The sequence below is a fragment of the Salmo salar genome, chromosome ssa01 (genome assembly GCF_905237065.1).
Source record: "Salmo salar chromosome ssa01, Ssal_v3.1, whole genome shotgun sequence".
NCBI classification, from domain to species: domain Eukaryota; kingdom Metazoa; phylum Chordata; class Actinopteri; order Salmoniformes; family Salmonidae; genus Salmo; species Salmo salar.
In genome coordinates this window covers 96,735,089-96,754,824 of record NC_059442.1, presented here as the reverse complement: position 1 = coordinate 96,754,824, position 19,736 = coordinate 96,735,089, and the positions used below count along the sequence as shown (strand labels likewise).

The window sequence follows — 19,736 nt, the reverse complement described above, 5'->3', positions numbered from 1 at the left end:
TACTATATTTTATGTGGACCATCTGAAAAGGAGTCTGGGTATCCAGAAGCATATTCAAACTCTTTACTCCTGCCAGAAATGTCTCACTCTGCGGCAGATGAATATGAGAATGTAAAGAGTGTACTGAAATGGTTTGGAAGTGATAAGGAACTACTGTACTAAAATAATGCAATTTAATGGCAAATAAAATAGAGAAACTAATTCTGTTGGAAATAGCCCACAGAACATTTGGGATAGTGCGGCATTTATTTCCAAATGTAATCTCTTCTCAAATGCAGTATTCTCTCTAGCACAAGATAATAGCTTATTTTCTATAGATACAATATATAAATGTAATACGTTTTGTATTTAAAAAAATCCAACTCCAACTTAGTGATTGGTGTGAGGAGTCCCTGTGATTGGTCAAAAGAATCTCATCTATCTTTCTGCTACAGAAGTTGGGACTACCTCCTGTCTGTGCGGCAGGCAGTCTAGCAGTTAGAGCTTTGGGCCAGTAACACAAAGGTTGCTAGTTTGAATCCCTAATTTGACAAGGTGGAAAATCTATCAATGTGCCCTTGAGCAAGGCACTTAGCCCTAATTGCTCCAGTGTTGCTGTTGATAATGGCTGTGACCCCACTTTCTGAGGGTGTCTCTGGTAGAGTGGGATATGCAAAAACACATTTCCAATTAATACATACTTGTACATGTGTGAAATAGGACAAATATAAGCACCCACCAAATGATTATTATTACTCGTGCCTTAATTACCTCAATAGTAGTTGAACTTTGAACCGGCCCTGTGAAGTGAGCTGGAGGCCACACTGATAACGAGGTGTGTTGTCTCAGTGGTGGGTCTGGTCTAGGCTCCCAGGGGACTGCTGCGTGGTGAACATGGAGGTGTGTTGTCTCAGTGGTGGGTCTGGTCTAGGCTCCCAGGGGACTGCTGCGTGGTGAACATGGAGGTGTGTTGTCTCAGTGGTGGGTCTGGTCTAGGCTCCCAGGGGACTGCTGCGTGGTGAACATGGAGGTGTGTTGTCTCAGTGGTGGGTCTGGTCTAGGCTCCCAGGGGACTGCTGCGTGGTGAACATGGAGGTGTGTTGTCTCAGTGGTGGGTCTGGTCTAGGCTCCCAGGGGACTGCTGCGTGGTGAACATGGAGGTGTGTTGTCTCAGTGGTGGGTCTGGTCTAGGCTCCCAGGGGACTGCTGCGTGGTGAACATGGAGGTGTGTTGTCTCAGTGGTGGGTCTGGTCTAGGCTCCCAGGGGACTGCTGCGTGGTGAACATGGAGGTGTGTTGTCTCAGTGGTGGGTCTGGTCTAGGCTCCCAGGGGACTGCTGCGTGGTGAACATGGAGGTGTGTTGTCTCAGTGGTGGGTCTGGTCTAGGCTCCCAGGGGACTGCTGCGTGGTGAACATGGAGGTGTGTTGTCTCAGTGGTGGGTCTGGTCTAGGCTCCCAGGGGACTGCTGCGTGGTGAACATGGAGGTGTGTTGTCTCAGTGGTGGGTCTGGTCTAGGCTCCCAGGGGACTGCTGCGTGGTGAACATGGAGGTGTGTTGTCTCAGTGGTGGGTCTGGTCTAGGCTCCCAGGGGACTGCTGCGTGGTGAACATGGAGGTGTGTTGTCTCAGTGGTGGGTCTGGTCTAGGCTCCCAGGGGACTGCTGCGTGGTGAACATGGAGGTGTGTTGTCTCAGTGGTGGGTCTGGTCTAGGCTCCCAGCGGAGAGAATGAGAGCTGTGCTCTGTTTCATGTGAGGGTTTAATAGTTCTAATGACTACATGAGGCCAGCTAATAGTCATCAGGTTAGTGAGGAGGGTACCCACCCATGCTCTTAATATGAATGATTGACAGGCAGGAGGCAAAGGTCACATGCTCTTTTAAAGACACATCCCACAACTCTCCCAAAAATCTCTATCAGCTTTAGGAGTATCATCCTGACTAGACGACTCTTTCATACTATAACTATCCATAGAAGGGAAACTAGCACTCATGAATTCTTCGTTGTTGAGACAGTTTTGAGACAATTTCCCTTTTATGTGCTGTACCATGAGATTTTACTTTCTTTGCAGTGTTTACAGGAAGGCTTTGCATTTATTTTCTTGTTCTGCCACAGCCCTTTCTCTTGCTACAGTTTGGTCGAGACGTTCCGCCTGTGAGTGTTGTGGTTGGTCGAGACGTTCCGCCTGTGAGTGTTGTGGTTGGTCGAGACATCCCGCCTGTCAGTCTTGTTATTGGTCGAGACTTCCCGCCTGCCAGTCTTGTTATTGGTCAAGACATCCCGCCGGTGAGTGTTGTGACTGGTCGAGACATCCCATCTGTGAGTCTTGTGGTTGGTCGAATCATCCGCCTGCGAGTCTTTTGGTTGGTCGAATCATCCGCCTGCGAGTCTTGTGGTTGATCGAGACATCCCGCCTGTGAGTCTTGTGGTTAGTCAAGACATCCCGCCTGTGAGTCTTGTGATTGGGTGCAATAAAAAGAAAGAAAGAAAAAGACATGAGTGCAAAAGGGGAGGAGCCACTAACATCCTGTTTCTTTTCAGGATTGTCCCCCAGGGCTAACATTCTGTTTGTTCAGGAGTGACCCCCAGGCCAACATCCCATTAGTTCAGGAGTGAACCCCATGGCTAACATCCCGTTTGTTCAGGAGTGACCCCCAGGGCTAACATCCAGCCTAGACTAAAGGAAAAAGACTGCTCAGAAAAGCACATTTTCGAACAGTTTCCTTAGAGACAGTAGGGTGCTGCAAGTACACTCCTTGAAATGAGGGGGGTAGCTTGTTCATTTGTTTTGACATAATCTTCATGGCCACAAAATACTTACCCATTCTGGAAAAGAATGGGGAATGTTTGCAAAAACTGCTCTTAAATTTTAGTTAACCTCTACGGGCTAGGGGGCAGTATTGAGAATTTTGAAAAAAATATGTACCCATTTTTAACTGCCTCCTACACCAACTCAGAAGCTAGGATATGCATATTATTAACAGATTTGGATAGAAAACACTCTGAATTTTCTAAAACAGTTTGAATGGTGTCTGTAAGTATAACAAAACTCATATGGCAGGCAAAAACCTGAGAAAAATACAACCAGGAAATTAGAATTTTGTGGCTGTACTATTTTCGAGTCATTGCTAATAGATCACACAGTGACAAAGGATTCATTTTGCACTTCCTACGGCTTCCACTAGATGTCAACGATCTTTATAAAGTTGTTTGAAGCGTCTATGATGAACAGAGACCGAATTAGAATGCAGGGAAGTTGACGTCCCTGGGATGTTGTCACTTCATTATTGTGCGCACCTGCGCGTGCATGTGAGGCGAGACATTTTTCAAAAACGTTTTTCAAGACACAGGAGAGGTCGGGTTGAAATATTACTGATCTTTTTACTTTTCGGCGTGACCCCCCCCCCACCCTACATTTTGAGGAGCCTAACAACATTGAACAACTTGGAGTTATTTGGACATAAATTATGAACTTTGTCGAAAGAAACCACATTTGTTGTGGACCTGGGATTCCTGGAAGTGCCTTCTGATGAAGATAATCAAAGGTAAGGTTTTATTTACAATAGTATTATTGATATTAGATGGTGCTAACCTGTATATCCTAGCCTATTGTTCTTAGCATGTTCTTAGCATAGCACCCCGTTTATTGCAAAGTGTGATTTCCCAGTAAAGTTATTTTGAAATCTGGCAATGCGGTAGCATTTACGAGATGTTAATCTATAATTCTTTGAATGACAATATTATAATTTACCAATGTTTTGGAATAGTAATTTTGTAAATTGTAACGCTGATTCACAGGAAGCATTTGAGGGAAAAAAAAATCTGAATTTCACCACTACTGTAAAATGCTGTTTTTGGATATAAATATGAACTTGATGGAACAAAAAATGCATGTATTGTATAACATAATGTCCTAGGAGTGTCATCTGAGGAAGATTGTCAAAGGTTAGGGCATAATTTTAGCTGGTTATCTGCTTTTGGTGACGCCTGTCTTTGAATTGACAAAACATTACACACAGCTATTTTCAATGTACTCTCCTAACATAACCTAACTTTATGCTTTCGCCGTAAAGCCTCTTTGAAATCGGACAATGTGGTTGGATTTAGGAGATGTTTATCTTTCAAATTGTGAGAAATAGTTGATTGTTTGAGAAATTGAAATTATTAGATTCTTGCAGTTTTGAATTTCCCGCCATGGTCTCTTGACAATAAATCCCAATACCGGGATCAGGTCCTCAACAGGTTCTTCCTCAGAGGGAAACCATATCATAAAGGGGTTTATTATTCAAAAGGTCACAGTGTACTCTCTACTTGACAACACTGACATTTCCTATTTGGTCAAATCTGAATTGTGACATTATTTTGCACAAGAATGACAAAATGCTATTAAAGAAAACATTCCTCAGTGAACAGCTGTTGTAAAGTGTGTCCCCTCCCAGACTGTCGACAAGGGGTGTGCTAGTGGTCTGAGACAGATGTTAATGATGACAGGGAGGAAGAAGTTCCCGTCCAACTGTAAACTATAGACCATTCCTGATGGGGATCTCTTAGCTGATAAAGAAAATGTTTACCCAATGTGTTATTAGTAAACTAGTAAACTTATCTGGGCCGTCTTCAGACCTATTGAACCTTACGCTCTGTGGATGGAGTATAGGCAACATATGGTGCTAGTTGTTCATCAAGACGGTACAAGGAGAACTCTGTAGGACCTGGTCATTTTATTGCTGACGAGGAACAAGCAGGGCCACCATGCTATTCAGCATTATGGGTGGGGAGGAGAACCCCTCCCTATTCTCCATTGTTTACTGAGACTGCATGGTCCTTTTGGTTCAAGATGCCCTTTGGACAGGATCAAGGTTTTTTTCTAGACTGTTTTTTTGACACAAACACACACACATCTGCATTTTCAACTCCTTACCTCCCACTTTGCCGATATGTACGAATGTGTAATTAATTAAACAACCCCTCTCAGATTGCTCAGACAATGACCAGTGGGCTTTTTACCAGCCCCTGTTGGCAGCTAAAGCAAGGCCAGTCCCTATTCTATTTACATGTAACCCCTCTCTATCACAATGCAGCCCTCCTCTCTTCAGTTTATCTGCCAAGTTAACATGTTAATCTGTTCTCTTCTACTCCCTTCTTGGGGAGCCCCCATGCAAACCTTCATTTTCTGGTCATGTGCACCCATAGGAAGGGGGCGAACCAGACACAAAGTAACATAAAAAGCAGAATAGGGTCTGCCAGGCTGAAACTGAGCCTGAAAAGAGGCCATGGGAAACTAACAATTGTCCTCAGTGAAAGGGACGGTTAAAAGAAGGCATTGAGGGGCCTCCACAGCGATGTAGTCCAAGTCTCTAGTGAGCATGCTAACAGTGGTACTTGCGTTCTACCTGCCAGACAAACAGAGCCATGCTAATGCTAAACCAGGGCATGTGGGCCATCTGGCTGCTTGAGAGCAGGCATACAAGCACTCAGCCACTATAACGGAGGAAATGTAAATGTAAATGTTTTGAGGATGTTTAAAAACAGTGCATGTTCGTCCTAATATCATTGACCTCCCATCTCTACCAGTAATGCCACTATCATCGTATCCCTCCAAAATCAACAGGTCATAGCTTACATTTTTTATATGAATTCCCATCCTGTCAATGGATGGAAAAGATTGAGATGAGTGGGAACAAACTGTTGACGTACGCGTCGTCACTGCATTTACAAGGTCATTGTTCAGAGCTTAAAATGCAGTCCTATTCATCAAGACATGACTTACTTGATAGTTCAAAGTGTTTTGAACTAGATCAAGTGCTTGCTTCAATATTGTAACGCCTTTAAACAGTGGTAATGGGTAGGGAGTTTTGATTGAAAAGTGAGTTATAGCTTTGTGAACTAAATAACACGGAATGCCTCAAACAGCTTAAGAGTGATTTTTGTTTCTGAACATTTTAATTCAACAAAGAACATGAAGGTACATATTTAGCGCTGACATTTTGTTTTTTTGTTTTGCCTAATTAATGTGAATGTGTTCTCTGAACAAAACAACCTTTCAAATATTAATTAGAACCCAAATATCCTTAGTGGAGCTATTAGGGAGCTTTTATCGTTTGATTGTAATGTTAGTGAAATATTTCTAATTTGAAGGTCTAATTTGTCTATTTGTCAGATAACAGAATACAGAATCAAGGAACATAAAGTGTTATTGATATATCTTATTTCACTCAGCAAACCTCATGATATCTGGATTGGCAAAGTATTTTAAGTAATACATTTCTTAACATTTATTTTGCTACGTTTTCTCTGCATTTTTATGTACAGATTTAGGATCTTAATTTGATCACCCTGCTGCTGGAGAACTTTCCTGCAATGGAAAAGATTTAAAACTTCTGAAGTTTGTAATTTCCACTTTAAAATTTCAGACATGATTTTCCCTTATCAACCCCTACAAAAATGTCTGTTAATTATAATCCACATTATAATTCCCATTTCCTGTCGCTGCAGGATTATTTTCCTGCTGTAGCAAACTCACAAATATTAAGATCCTACATTTGTACACTGTAAAACCAAGTGTTTAGCATCTGAACACATAACTAAGCACTTTTCTGTAACACTTTAAACACGTTAAGGCATTTCGAGTTTTGATGAAAACATGTCACAGTGTTTAGACGGTAAACACCAGAACGTGTTTATTTGTTGCAACACTATTTAAACACATGAACACGTTTATTCAGCACAAGGTGTTTAAGTTTTAAACACTAAACACTGGAGATGTTGTTTTTAACACTGTAGGGTGTAAAGCCGTATTTGGCAATTTCCCATCATGCCTTTCGAGTGAATCTGAGAGATCAAATCAAATCTCAAATCAAATTGTATTGGTCACATACACGTGTTTAGCAGATGTTATTGCGGGTGTAGCGAAATGCTTGTGTTTCTAGCTCTGACAGTGCAGTAATATCTAACAAGTAATATCTAACAATTCCACAACATATACCCAATACACACACATCTAAGTAAAGGAATGGAATTAAGAATATAGAAATATATGGACGAGCAATGTCAGACTCACAGCTGTAATCGCTGCCAAAGGTGCTTCTATAAAGTATTGACTCAGGGGTGTGAATACTTATATAAATTAGATATTTATGTATTTAATTTTCAATAAATTTGCCAAAGTTTTGACAAATATTTTCACTTGTCATTATGGGGTATTGTGTGTAGATGGGTCAGAGTAAAAAAATAAATAATGATTCAGGCTATAACACAACAAAATGTGGAATAAGTCAAGGGATATGTACTGTATACTATCTGAAAGCACTGCAGGTGTTCTCCTGGTTGGAAACTGACTGTAAAAAGCTGACTATCATGTTTAATCTTGCATTTTAAATGCCTGTGTTTAAGATTACAACACTTGGCAAATCATAATGCCTAATATTTAAGTTTTAAACACTGATGTTAAGGTTATAAATTTGTTAGTAACATGTTTCATAGTTTTACAGTGCAGAGTAGCCTAATGGATTCAACTTTGCTAAGGCTCTAGTCTAGAGAAAAGAGTGGTAACTCCTTGAAGTTTAATATCTAAATGGCAACTTTCTTATTAACAGACGAAAACTGAAATGTATAGTGATTAAATTCCATTTGTTTTGTGCAACAACACTATCAAACCAACTCCTTCAACATTCAGCACAACATCGACGGCCTCCAAGACGACCTCTGACCTTGACTCCTCTCTCAGTCTTATAGTGGCACGTTGATTCTCATCAAACCAGGGAACTCATTCTGTCTGGCTGCCACTGGCTTTACATTTTTTTTATTTAACTAGGCAAGTCAGTTAAGAACAAATTCTTAATTATGTTGACAGCCTACCCCGGCCAATCCCGGACAACGTTGTGCCAATTGTGTACCGCCCTATGAGACTCCCAATCACAGCCGGATGTGTCTGGATTCAAACCAGGGACTGTGGTGTCACCTCTTGCACTGAGATTTTTACATTTACATTTTAGTCATTTAGCAGACACTCTTATCCAGAGCGACTTACAGTAGTGAATGCATACATTTCATTTCATGCATTTTTATGAAATAAAAAAAAAAATGTACTGGCCCCCCGTGGGAATCGAACCCACAACCCTGGCGTTGCACACACCATGCTCTACCAACTGAGCCACAGATATTGGTGTTGCTGAGATGCAGTGCCTTAGACCGCTGCACCACTCGGGAGCCCTACATGCTGACTATTGCTAATTCATTCACACTTTACTACTGTTGGGCCCTGGTGGGTTATTGGGCCATTACTGGGCCGTGTTGGCCACCCTGGAGCGGCTGAAAGCTGTGGTTTGTTGTGTTGCTAATTACACTCAACAAAAGTATAAACGCAACATGCAACAATTTCAAAGATTTTACTGAGTTACAGTTCATATAAGGAAATCAGTCAATACAAATAAATTAATTAGGACTTAATCTATGGATTTCACATGAATGGGAATTCAGATATGCATCTGTTGGTCACAGATACCTTTTTTTTTTTTTAAGTAGGAGCATGGATTAGAAAACCAGTCAGTATCTGGTGTGACCACCATTTGCCTCATGCAACCTGACACATCTCCTGATCATAGAGTTGATCAGGCTGTTGATTGTGGAATGTTGTCCCATGCCTCTTCAATAGCTGTGCGAAGTTGCTGGATATTTGCGAGAACTGGAACATGCTATCGTACACATCGATCCAGAGCATCCAAAACGTGCTCAATGGGTGACATGGTGAGTATGCAGGCCATGGAATAACTGGGATATTTTCAGCTTCCATGAATTGTGAACATGTCCTTGCGACATGGGGCCGTGCATTATCATGCTGAAACATGAGGTGATGGCAGCGGATGAATGGCACTACAATGGGCCTCAGGATCTTGTCACAGTATCTCTGTGCATTCAAATTGCCATTGATAAAATGCAATTGTGTTCATTGTCTGTAGCTTATGCCTGCCCATACCATAACCCTACTGCCTCCATGGGGCATTCTGTTTACAACGTTGACATCAGCAAACCGCTCGCCCACACAACTCCATACATGCTGTCTACCATCTGCCCGGTACAGTTGAAACATGGATTAATCCGTGAAGAGCACACTTCTCCAGCATGCTAGTGGTCATCGAAGGTGAGCATTTTCCCCCTGAAGTCAGTTACGAAGCCGAACTGCAGTCAGGTCAAGACCCTGTTGAGGACGACGAGCACACAAATGATCTTCTCTGAGACGGTTTCTGCCAGTTTGTGCAGAAATTATTTTGTTGTGCAAACCCACAATTTCATCATCTGTCCGGGTGGCTGGTGTCAGACAATCCCGCAGGTGAAGAAGCCGGGTGTGGAGGTTCGGGGCTGGCATGGTTAAACACATGGTCTGCGGTTTTGTGGCTGGTCGGACGTACTGCCAAATTCTCTAAAACAACGTTGGAATGTTGCTTATGGTAGAGAAATTAACATCAAATTCTCTGGCAACAGCTCTGGTGTACATTCCTGCAGTCAGCACGTCAATTGCACGCTCTCTTAAAACTTGAGACATCTGTAGCATTGTTGTGTGACAAAACTGCACATTTTAGAGTGGCCTTTTATTGTCCCATGCAGAATGTAAACTTTTGTAATGATCATGCTGTTTAATCAGCTTCTTGACATGCCACACCTGTCAGGTGGATGTATTACCTTGGCAAAGGAAAAATGCTCACTAACAGGGATGTAAACAAATTTGTGCACAACATTTGAGAGATATACACTTTTTGAGCATATGGAGCAATTCTGGCATCTTTTATTTCAGCTCATAAAACATATATATTTTGGTTCAGTATATATTGTGTTTCTGCTGAATTAGTCCTCTTAAATGACTTATGTTGCATGTGCTGAGACCAGGGGATCATGGGTCTGTTCAGGAATGTTACAAAGTTCGGCCGTTCAGATATACTATTCGTGGAATTTCTATCTGCAATGTTCGGTACGTTGCACACTCCTGAACTGTCATGTTCTTGTATGTAGGTGGCAGGGAAGTCAGGCGCAGGAGAAACCAAGTTGGTTAACATGGAGTATTTAATAACATAACCAACTCCAAAACCAATTTACAAAATAAATGGGTAAAATTACCTGTCACACCCGATACACAAACCCACCTAACATAACATCAAAAACAATCACCGACAAGGACATGAGGGGAAACAGAGGGTTAAATACACAGCATGATTAATTGGATTGGAAACAGGTGTGTAGGAAGACAAGACAAAACCAATGGAAAATGAAAACTGATCGATGATGGCTAAAAGACCGGTGACGTTGATCGCCAAGCACCACCCGAGCAAGGAGGGGCACTGACTTCGGCAGAAGTCGTGACATGAACGCAACCCAGATCCTGGTCATGTGTATATTATGTGTTCAGAATGCAGTTACTGTCTCAGTCTGAATACACTCATATTCCAATGGCCGCAAAATTAATGCAAAAACTGGTTACAAAGACCTTCATTAAAAGCTGATGATCAGGTGTTTATCTGTTCTGACTGATGAAACCTAATAGCGAAACTTAATGAACACAAGATAATTTAAGTATATTTTTGGATGTACAACAGTACGGCCCAAAGAAACTCAAAAACTCAAAGAAACATATTTTTTGTCACTGCACCATGGTGTTACGCACTGCACCATGGTGTTACTCACTGCACCATTGTGTTACTCACTGCACCATTGTGTTACTCACTGCACCATGGTGTTACGCGCTGCACCATGGTGTTACTCACTGAACCATGATGTTACACACTGCACCATGGTGTTACTCACTGCACCATGGTGTTACTCACTGCACCATTGTGTTACTCACTGCACCATGGTGTTACTCACTGCACCATGGTGTTACTCACTCAACCATGGTGTTACTCGCTGCACCATTGTGTTACTGCACCATGATGTTACTTACTGTACCATGATGTTACTCACTGCACCATAATGTTACTCACTGCACCATGGTTTTACTGCACCATGATATTACTCACTGCACCATGTTACTCACTGCACCATGATGTTACTGCACCATGATGTTACTGCACCATGATGTTACTCACTGCACCATGATGTTACTCACTGCACCATGATGTTACTCACTGCACCATGGTGTTACTGCACCATGATGTTACTCACTGCACCATGATGTTACTCACTGGACCATGATGTTACTCACTGCACCATTATGTTACTGCACCATGATGTTACTGCACCATGATGTTACTCACTGCAACATGATGTTACTCACTGCACCATGATGTTACTCACTGCACCATGGTGTTACTGCACCATGATGTTACTCACTGTACCATGATGTTACTCACTGCACCATGGTGTCACTGCACCTTGATGTTACTCACTGCACCATGATGTTACTCACTGCACCATGATGTTACTCACTGCACCATGATGTTACTCGCTGCACCATTGTGTTACAGCACCATGATGTTACTGCACCATGATGTTACTGCACCATGATGTTACTCACTGCACCATGATGTTACTCACTGCACCATGGTGTTACTGCACCATGATGTTACTCACTGCACCATGATATTACTCACTGCAGCATGGTGTTACTCACTGTACCATGGTGTTACTCGCTGCACCATTGTGTTACTGCACCATGATGTTACTCACTGCACCATGATGTTACTGCACCATGATATTACTCACTGCACCATGATGTTACTCACTCCACCATGATGTTACTCACTGCACCATGGTGTTACTGCACCATGATGTTACTCACTGCACCATGATGTTACTCACTGCACCATTGTGTTACTGCACCATGATGTTACTGCACCATGATGTTACTCACTGCACCATGATGTTACTTACTGCACCATGATGTTACTCACTGCGCCATGGTGTTACTGCACCATGATGTTACTCACTGCACCATGGTGTTGCTCACTGCACCATGGTGTTACTCACTGCACCATGATGTTACTCACTGCACCATGATGTTACTCACTGCACCATGATGTTACTCACTGCACCATGGTGTTACTGCACCATGATGTTACTCACTGCACCATGATATTACTCACTGCACCATGGTGTTACTCGCTACACCATTGTGTTACTGCACCATGATGTTACTGCACCATGATGTTACTGCACCATGATGTTACTCACTGCACCATGATGTTACTCACTGCACAATGATGTTACTCACTGCACCATGGTGTTACTGCACCATGATGTTACTCACTGCACCATGATGTTACTCACTGCACCATGATGTTACTCACTGCACCATGATGTTACTCACTGCACCATGATGTTACTCACTGCACCATGATGTTACTCACTGCACCATGGTGTTACTGCACCATGATGTTACTCACTGCACCATGATATTACTCACTGCACCATGGTGTTACTCGCTGCACCATTGTGTTACTGCACCATGATGTTACTGCACCATGATGTTACTCACTGCACCATGATGTTACTCACTGCACCATGATGTTACTCACTGCACCATGGTGTTACTGCACCATGATGTTACTCACTGCACCATGATATTACTCACTGCACCATGGTGTTACTCGCTGCACCATTGTGTTACTGCACCATGATGTTACTGCACCATGATGTTACTCACTGCACCATGATGTTACTCACTGCACCATGGTGTTGCTGCACCATGATGTTACTCACTGCACCATGATGTTACTCACTGCACCATGGTGTTGCTGCACCATGATGTTACTCACTGCACCATGATGTTACTCACTGCACCATGATGTTACTCACTGCACCATGATGTTACTCACTGCACCATGGTGTTACTGCACCATGATGTTACTCACTGCACCATGATATTACTCACTGCACCATGATGTTACTCACTGCACCATGGTGTTACTCACTGCACCATGGTGTTATTGCACCATGATGTTACTCACTGCACCATGGTGTTACTCACTGCACCATTGTGTAACCAGTGAATCAGTTATTATAGAATATCACAAAGGTGTAATCCAGGGCTGTTCAGTGTTGGTCATTGTGCCGGAGGATTGTGCTGGTCTTCAGACACCAACACCAGGGTAAGCCTACACGAAACACAGACTTTATTTTAAGTGTTTCTAAATCCCCTATGGGAAAAATGAATGGTGGTTAAACTATTGGAACCATTTCCCTGTTTGACCGCTGTGGGACTCTACTATCACAGATTATTGTGAAATAGACACAAATTACTTCTTCTAAATTCGTGACAGGCACACAAAAAAATTATACTTTTTCCTGTACAGTACATGATTTTGTATACAGTGCATTTCAATCCAACCCAGAGGTTTATGTCTCTCCACATTGAAACAAGTACAGTCAATCCCAATTCTGGTCATGATGACTTAGAAGACACTGAGCATCTAAACTCCCGCAACACTGGAAATCAAATGTGGTGTGTGTGTTGTACACCGAGTGTACAAAACATGAGGAACACCTGCTCTTTCAATGACATAGACTGACCAGGTGAATCCGGTGAAAGCTATGATCCCTTATTGATGTCACTTGTTAAATCCACTTCAATCAGTGTATATGAAGGGGAGAAGACAGGTTAAAGAAAGATTTTTAAGCCTTGACAATTGAGACATGGATTGTGTATGTGTGCCATTCAGAGGGTGAATGAGCATGACAAAAGATGTAAGTGCTTTTGAGAGGGGTATGGTAGTAGGTGCCAGGTGCACTAGTTTGAATGTGTTAATTAAGAACTGCAATGCTGCTGGGTTTTTTCACGCTCAACCGTTTCCTGGATTGACTGTACTTGTTTTAGTGTGGACAGACATAAACCTCTTGATGGACCACATTGTCAGCCCTGCATGGTCAAGGAAGCTGAACAGTCCTGCAAGTCTGGGTTGGATTGAAATGCACTGTATACAAAATCATGTACTGTACAGGAAAAAGTTGACTTTTATGTGTGCCTGTCACGAATTTAGAACAAGTAATTTGTGTCAACATGAGCCAGCATTAATGTGGCAGGTATTCGAACACCTTGTAGAGTCCATGCCCTGAAGAATTCAGTCTGTTCTGAGGGCAAAGGGGGTGCAACTCAATATTAGGAAGGTGTTCCTAATGTTTGGTACATTGTATGTTGTTATGATATGAGGACACAATACAAGTATCTATTTATATTCACCATTTTTTAAATCAGATTTACTTTCAAATATCTCAACTACTTTTTGAACAACGTTCAAGTATCTTGTGTGAACTGTATGAACAGGTTAAACATCTGTCTACACACAATGGGGCTTTTTCAAACAGCCTTGTTATGTCCACTCTTTGGAGAGATTATGTTCTCTGCCACCATTCCAAGCTGACCAACAACGTGGTATCAGGTCTGTTTTGGGAGGAACTGGCGAGACCGTGGGGAAGAGAGAAAGTGTGGTACGGGGTGAATGATGAAAAAGAGGAGGGTCTTAAGGAATGAATTGAGGCACATTTTAGGTAACCTGCTGGGACTGTACTGCTGAATAAGGGGGACTTTTTTTTTAAATCCTCAATTTCGGCCAATGTCCTGGTCCTTGGTGCGTGTGCCCTGTTCACTGGCGAAATGGTGGGAGGGGCCTCACTCATTCTGCTGATTGGTGCTTCCCTCCCCTGGGGTAGTTGAGAGTAGGCAAGCCCCCCCCCACACACACACACACACCACCACCACCACTCCACAGTCTCACAAACCACCATGACACCTTCCTTTCACCTCCCTGTGCCTCAGAGCAGTTCCCTCTTCCCCTGGCTCTCTCACTGAGACAGTTCTCCACATTGCCTGGATTAGAAACACTTTCACTTAGATCTATGTGGTTGCCCGACAGACAAAGAAACACTTGGGGACAGGATTAGTGGGATTAAAAGGGATTCACATATGTCCAGTTCAAGCAATTGGTATTCAAAGCTTACATTTTCAAATGGCACCAAGAGAGAGCAAAGAAGTCCAGCGCTTTTCTTTGCATTGCAGCACCTTTATGAGGGTTGGTTTCTATTCTATTCCAACAGAGACATGGTGAATACACATTTTATTTATTTTTTGGGGGGCGGGGTGTTTATTGCTGTGGAACACCAAGAACATTATGAGATTGAATTGTTTTGTGGCTTGTATTATGGGGTGGATGATGCCTGTACCCCTCCAATTACTGTGCATTCAATTATTCCTCTCCTCCATGACAAAATACATGAGTATACCCCTTTGAAGATAGGAATTAGTCTCAATGTTTTCTTAAACTCAATAATATGGTTCCCAGTGTTGTTTTAGGATACTTCATCACAGAGTTGGTTTAAATTATATTGAATTTAAGTTACCTTCTGGACTTCAGTCATCTCTCTAATGATTGTATACAGTACATGTATGGGTTGAACTCCAATATAATGTAGCTGAAATTATTAAGTAAGTGATAATGGCTGGTTTCTACATGCAAGGTTGTCATTATTCTATACATTAGCATTTTCTTGGCAAAGTTTTTCCAACAAAGTTTGCATCAACAAGTTCTATAGTTCTACGTCAACATTTCTACAAGATATGATTCGCTGATGTGTAAGCACTGCCATACATTCTGGTTGAAGGATATATTAATTTATTTTAAGGATCAAAGGTTAATGGACAGCAACGATCGTATTATTCATGACTAGAGGATCTATGTTATTATTATTATTATTAACATTGTACATATACTTTTTAAATCTATTATTTAGTTCATGTTTTCTGTTTTATGAATTGATCGACGTCCATCACAATACTGCTGAAACTCATCACAAATGAAACATTATTATGAGGAGACATTATATTCCCAGAAAGTTATCTGATAAAAGGACTGAGATTCCTTTGTAGACTCATTTAAATGACGTACTTACAGCAACTAAACAAGCAGCCAAATGAAATGGCCTATAGCTAGCCCAATAAAACTTTTAGAAAAAAATAGATAATGTTCTGTATGAATTGAACAGATATTTAATTTAAACTATACACAATTCAACGTTCGGAATGGTGGCAAAATATGCTATAAAGTTCTACCACATGTTCACATGAGCAATATATCAGCCCCTGCCCGCGCAGGAGGACTTTGCCTTTTGGCAGGCCGTCATTGTAAATAAGAATTTGTCCTTAACTGATTTGCCTACTTAAATAAAGGTTAAGTACAAATAAAAGAAATAAAAGAATAAATATTTAGGCCTAATGTAATATCAGTAGGCTATGCACACGTAGAGTACAGGCCTACTAAAACCAACCACCTGAGGAAATCCGGGTTGCGATGCTATATTTGGACAATTGATCTTCAAGTCGGTTTGGTTTCCATTCTGGAGGGGGTCTAATTTAACCTCCAAATGTAGTAAGCCCCGTAATGAAATGTTTAGCGGTTAAAAAAGTAGGCCTACGTCTATATTTGTAGCAACAAGAATGAAAGCACTAACTACAGGCTAATGAAATAACATTGTAATAATAAGAAGAATAGTTGTGGTTGTCATAATCAATTCAAACATATTTTCAACATAATAGAAAATCCTCTATTTAATTTAAAAAATGCACTACGTCTATTTGTGTGAAAAATGTGTATAACTAAACGGAAAGCACATGTAGTTTTTGATTGGAAATGTCATAGCCTATTCTGTTGCAGTGGTGCATCATTCCTCCTGGCCCATTCCAGTTCCAGCTTGGCCTCCAGCTTGGCCTCTGATCGGGATAACTATTTTTGGATGTCATACGTGGCCTATAATTGTGATGGTAGAATAAATTCCTATCCAATCTGAATGTCATGTTATGGCAGGTGTGTACTTAGGGCGGAAGGACATTGTATAACACTACAATCAGCAGAGAACATATAGCCAATGTTATGTGGATTCCTGCATGGCTGAGAACAGTGAGAGACACCAAATTTGTCAATTTAGGTCAAAAGAATATAAGTTCTCATACAAGATCTGATAATGAATGAATTAACAAATAAAGTGCACATTATAGCACGTTATAGTGATAGCATCGTATATATTATTTTATCTAATTGATGTAAAAGGAGTGTGAGAGGCTACCTTATTTTTATTTTATCAAATTCTAAATCAATATCTTTTCACGAAGTTCAGGTTCATTGCTGATTAAGCTGAAACGTCATGAGGCTGAGTAGACTTTGAATCGATTTTCTTATTAGTTAGCTAAATAAAGGTTAAATAAATAATAAATACAAATATATTCTTATTAGGCTATTAATATGGTGTTAGGGAATATATAATATGCTGCTGCTCGTGCACAAAGATCACGCTGGTTGGTCATCAATGTTATTCCCCTTCTCTCGACAGCACGACAAAGTTCAATTGTGGATGGACATTTTCTAGCGAAGCAGATAATATAGTAGCCGATCCCATACACGCAATCACTAAAACACGATGCATGACTACGTTACACCACTCTAAGTTTTCCAGAATTTGAGTGATAAACAGTTTTAATAAAAGCGTTACAAAAATACATTACAAAGTGAAGCTGATGAAACAATAATTTCAGACTAACTCGTTATTATTTCTAGAAAGCAGTGTTTTCAAGTTGTCTTGGTTCAGATTATCCAGGATTGAAGTGTTCCCCCCGCGGTGGCATTAGAATTAATAGGAATAGATGTCCCTTTGGTCAATGGGACAGTCAAAGCACACCGCCCTGTATAATGGGGACGTCATCCTAACAAGACCATTATTATCAATAGGAGGGTTCCTTTTGTTCCCCTTCTCAACCGCACTATAAATACTCGGAGCAGTCTTTTACCCCACCACAGAGCAAGAAGAGGTGCACCCGCGGGATAAGATTACGCGCAGCTATACGGCCAACAAGCCCAGTGCGTCCATTCATGCCCTCATAGACCTCCATCCCAAAAAGAGGACCAAACTCAAACGACAGAAGCAGGTGATCGAGTGTGACTTAAAAATAGAGGCAGAGACAGAGGGAAGCAGCGACCTCCTACCCAAACCGAGCTAATAAAATGCATTCCGACTCCAGCTCGAGCAGATCTTCCTCACCAGACATGGATGGGATGTATCTCAGAGACCACCTCAGTTCAGTGTCCTCGGCGCAGAACGAACTCCTCCAGAAGATGACGAGCGAGCACCTTTCCAGGCACGGGGAAAAGACGTCATCTGGCGGGAGCAAGTACAAACTCAAGAAGCAGGTGACCGAGCAAGAGATTCAGCATCTAAGGCTGAAAATCAACGGACGGGAGCGCAAGAGGATGCACGACTTGAACCTGGCGATGGACGGCCTCCGGGAAGTTATGCCTTACGCACACGGCCCGTCTGTGAGAAAGCTGTCGAAGATTGCCACTCTCCTGCTCGCCAGAAACTACATCCTGATGCTCAACAGCTCCATGGACGAGATGAAAAGGCTGGTTGGAGAAATCTACGGCGGACATCATTCTGCGTTCCACTGCGGGACAGTGAGCGGGCACTCTGGCAACCCGGCGCATCAGGTGCATCCGCTGCTCGGGAGCGCGCTGTCCTCGTCCACATCCTCTACCCTCACCACCACTTTACCTGGACTTACCTCCATCCGAGCGCCTCACTCCTTAATGAAGAGTGCCCCTGCACACCCTCTTCAGCTCGGCAGCGGCTTCCAACACTGGGCAGGTTTACCATGCCCGTGCCCCATATGCCAAGTACCTCCACCCCCTCATATTCCTATCAGTTCAGCGGGACTGACGAGACTTACGAACGGAAACAAGGATGTGATGAAGTAAATTCGGGACATCCGATACAGAATGGTGTCAAGATGTACAGTACAGTAAATTATGAATTGGACATGAAGAATTGACCTCCATGCATGCATTGTATGTCTGTTTATTTGTTTTGCGTATGAGAACCGTAAAGTATTCCTCCTTGTAACAAAGACCCTGTGAAAATACTTTTTTCACGGTAAAAATGTAGCTGTTCATTTGGTGTCACCAGAGATGCATTCACGCTATGTAAATATGTTTCTTACAAGACGCTCTGTGAAAAAAAACCTAAAGCATTAAGCTGGAGATGTCTGAATAGGACCTCATGTTTGGAGCACTGAAGCTGATCGTAGCACAAAATACTTGCTCACCCGAAAGGGTGAAAAAAGTTGCAAGTAGATTTAATATGTTTGTTTTGGCATCATTTGTGAAAGTGAAGAATGCCCTTTCCTTGTAACAAGGATGGTGAAATCGCATTCTACAGTGTATGAAAATTGTATGATTTATATATTAAGTTCGGAAAGGTTGAACTTATATGGCTCTTGATGACTCCATAGAATTCAGAAAATACTTTTAGCTTTGCGGTGGCGTATTGTCCATATGTTGAACTTCTTTAGCATGGCTGCATGATTGTTTTGCTGGAAATAATGTTTTATGTCCGGAGACCCCGCGTCTTTATTTTTGTATTGATGACTAATGAAATATTTATTATTGCCCAGTGTTCCTGGATGAAATGTCAATAAAACTGATATAATGAACCATGTATGCTGCATTGCCTGTCCATACCATGTCAGGATGTATCTAACATAGCCTCAATTAAGGACATTTATTCCTGTGGATTATTTATTCATAGATTTAAAGTCTAAATATATGTCTGCTTATTTATTCGTAGATGTAAAGCCAAGTCTAAATATATGTTGCTTATTTATTCATAGATTTAAAGTCAAGTCTAAATACACGTTTGGTTATTTATTCATAGATTTAAAGCCAAGTCTAAATATATGTTGCTTATTTATTCATAGATTTAAAGTCAAGTCTAAATACACGTTTGGTTATTTATTCAT

General features: G+C 41.7%; 1 protein-coding gene across 1 annotated transcript; it reads left to right on the top strand.

Annotated features, from left to right (window-relative positions):
* The first annotated feature begins 17,659 nt into the window (after positions 1-17,659).
* LOC106610932 (oligodendrocyte transcription factor 3-like) lies at positions 17,660-19,430 on the top strand. Its single transcript, XM_014210621.2, has one exon. The coding sequence runs from the start codon at positions 17,947-17,949 to the stop codon at positions 18,694-18,696; it is 750 nt and encodes a 249-aa protein (XP_014066096.1). The 5' UTR covers positions 17,660-17,946; the 3' UTR covers positions 18,697-19,430.
* Positions 19,431-19,736: the final 306 nt, after the last annotated feature.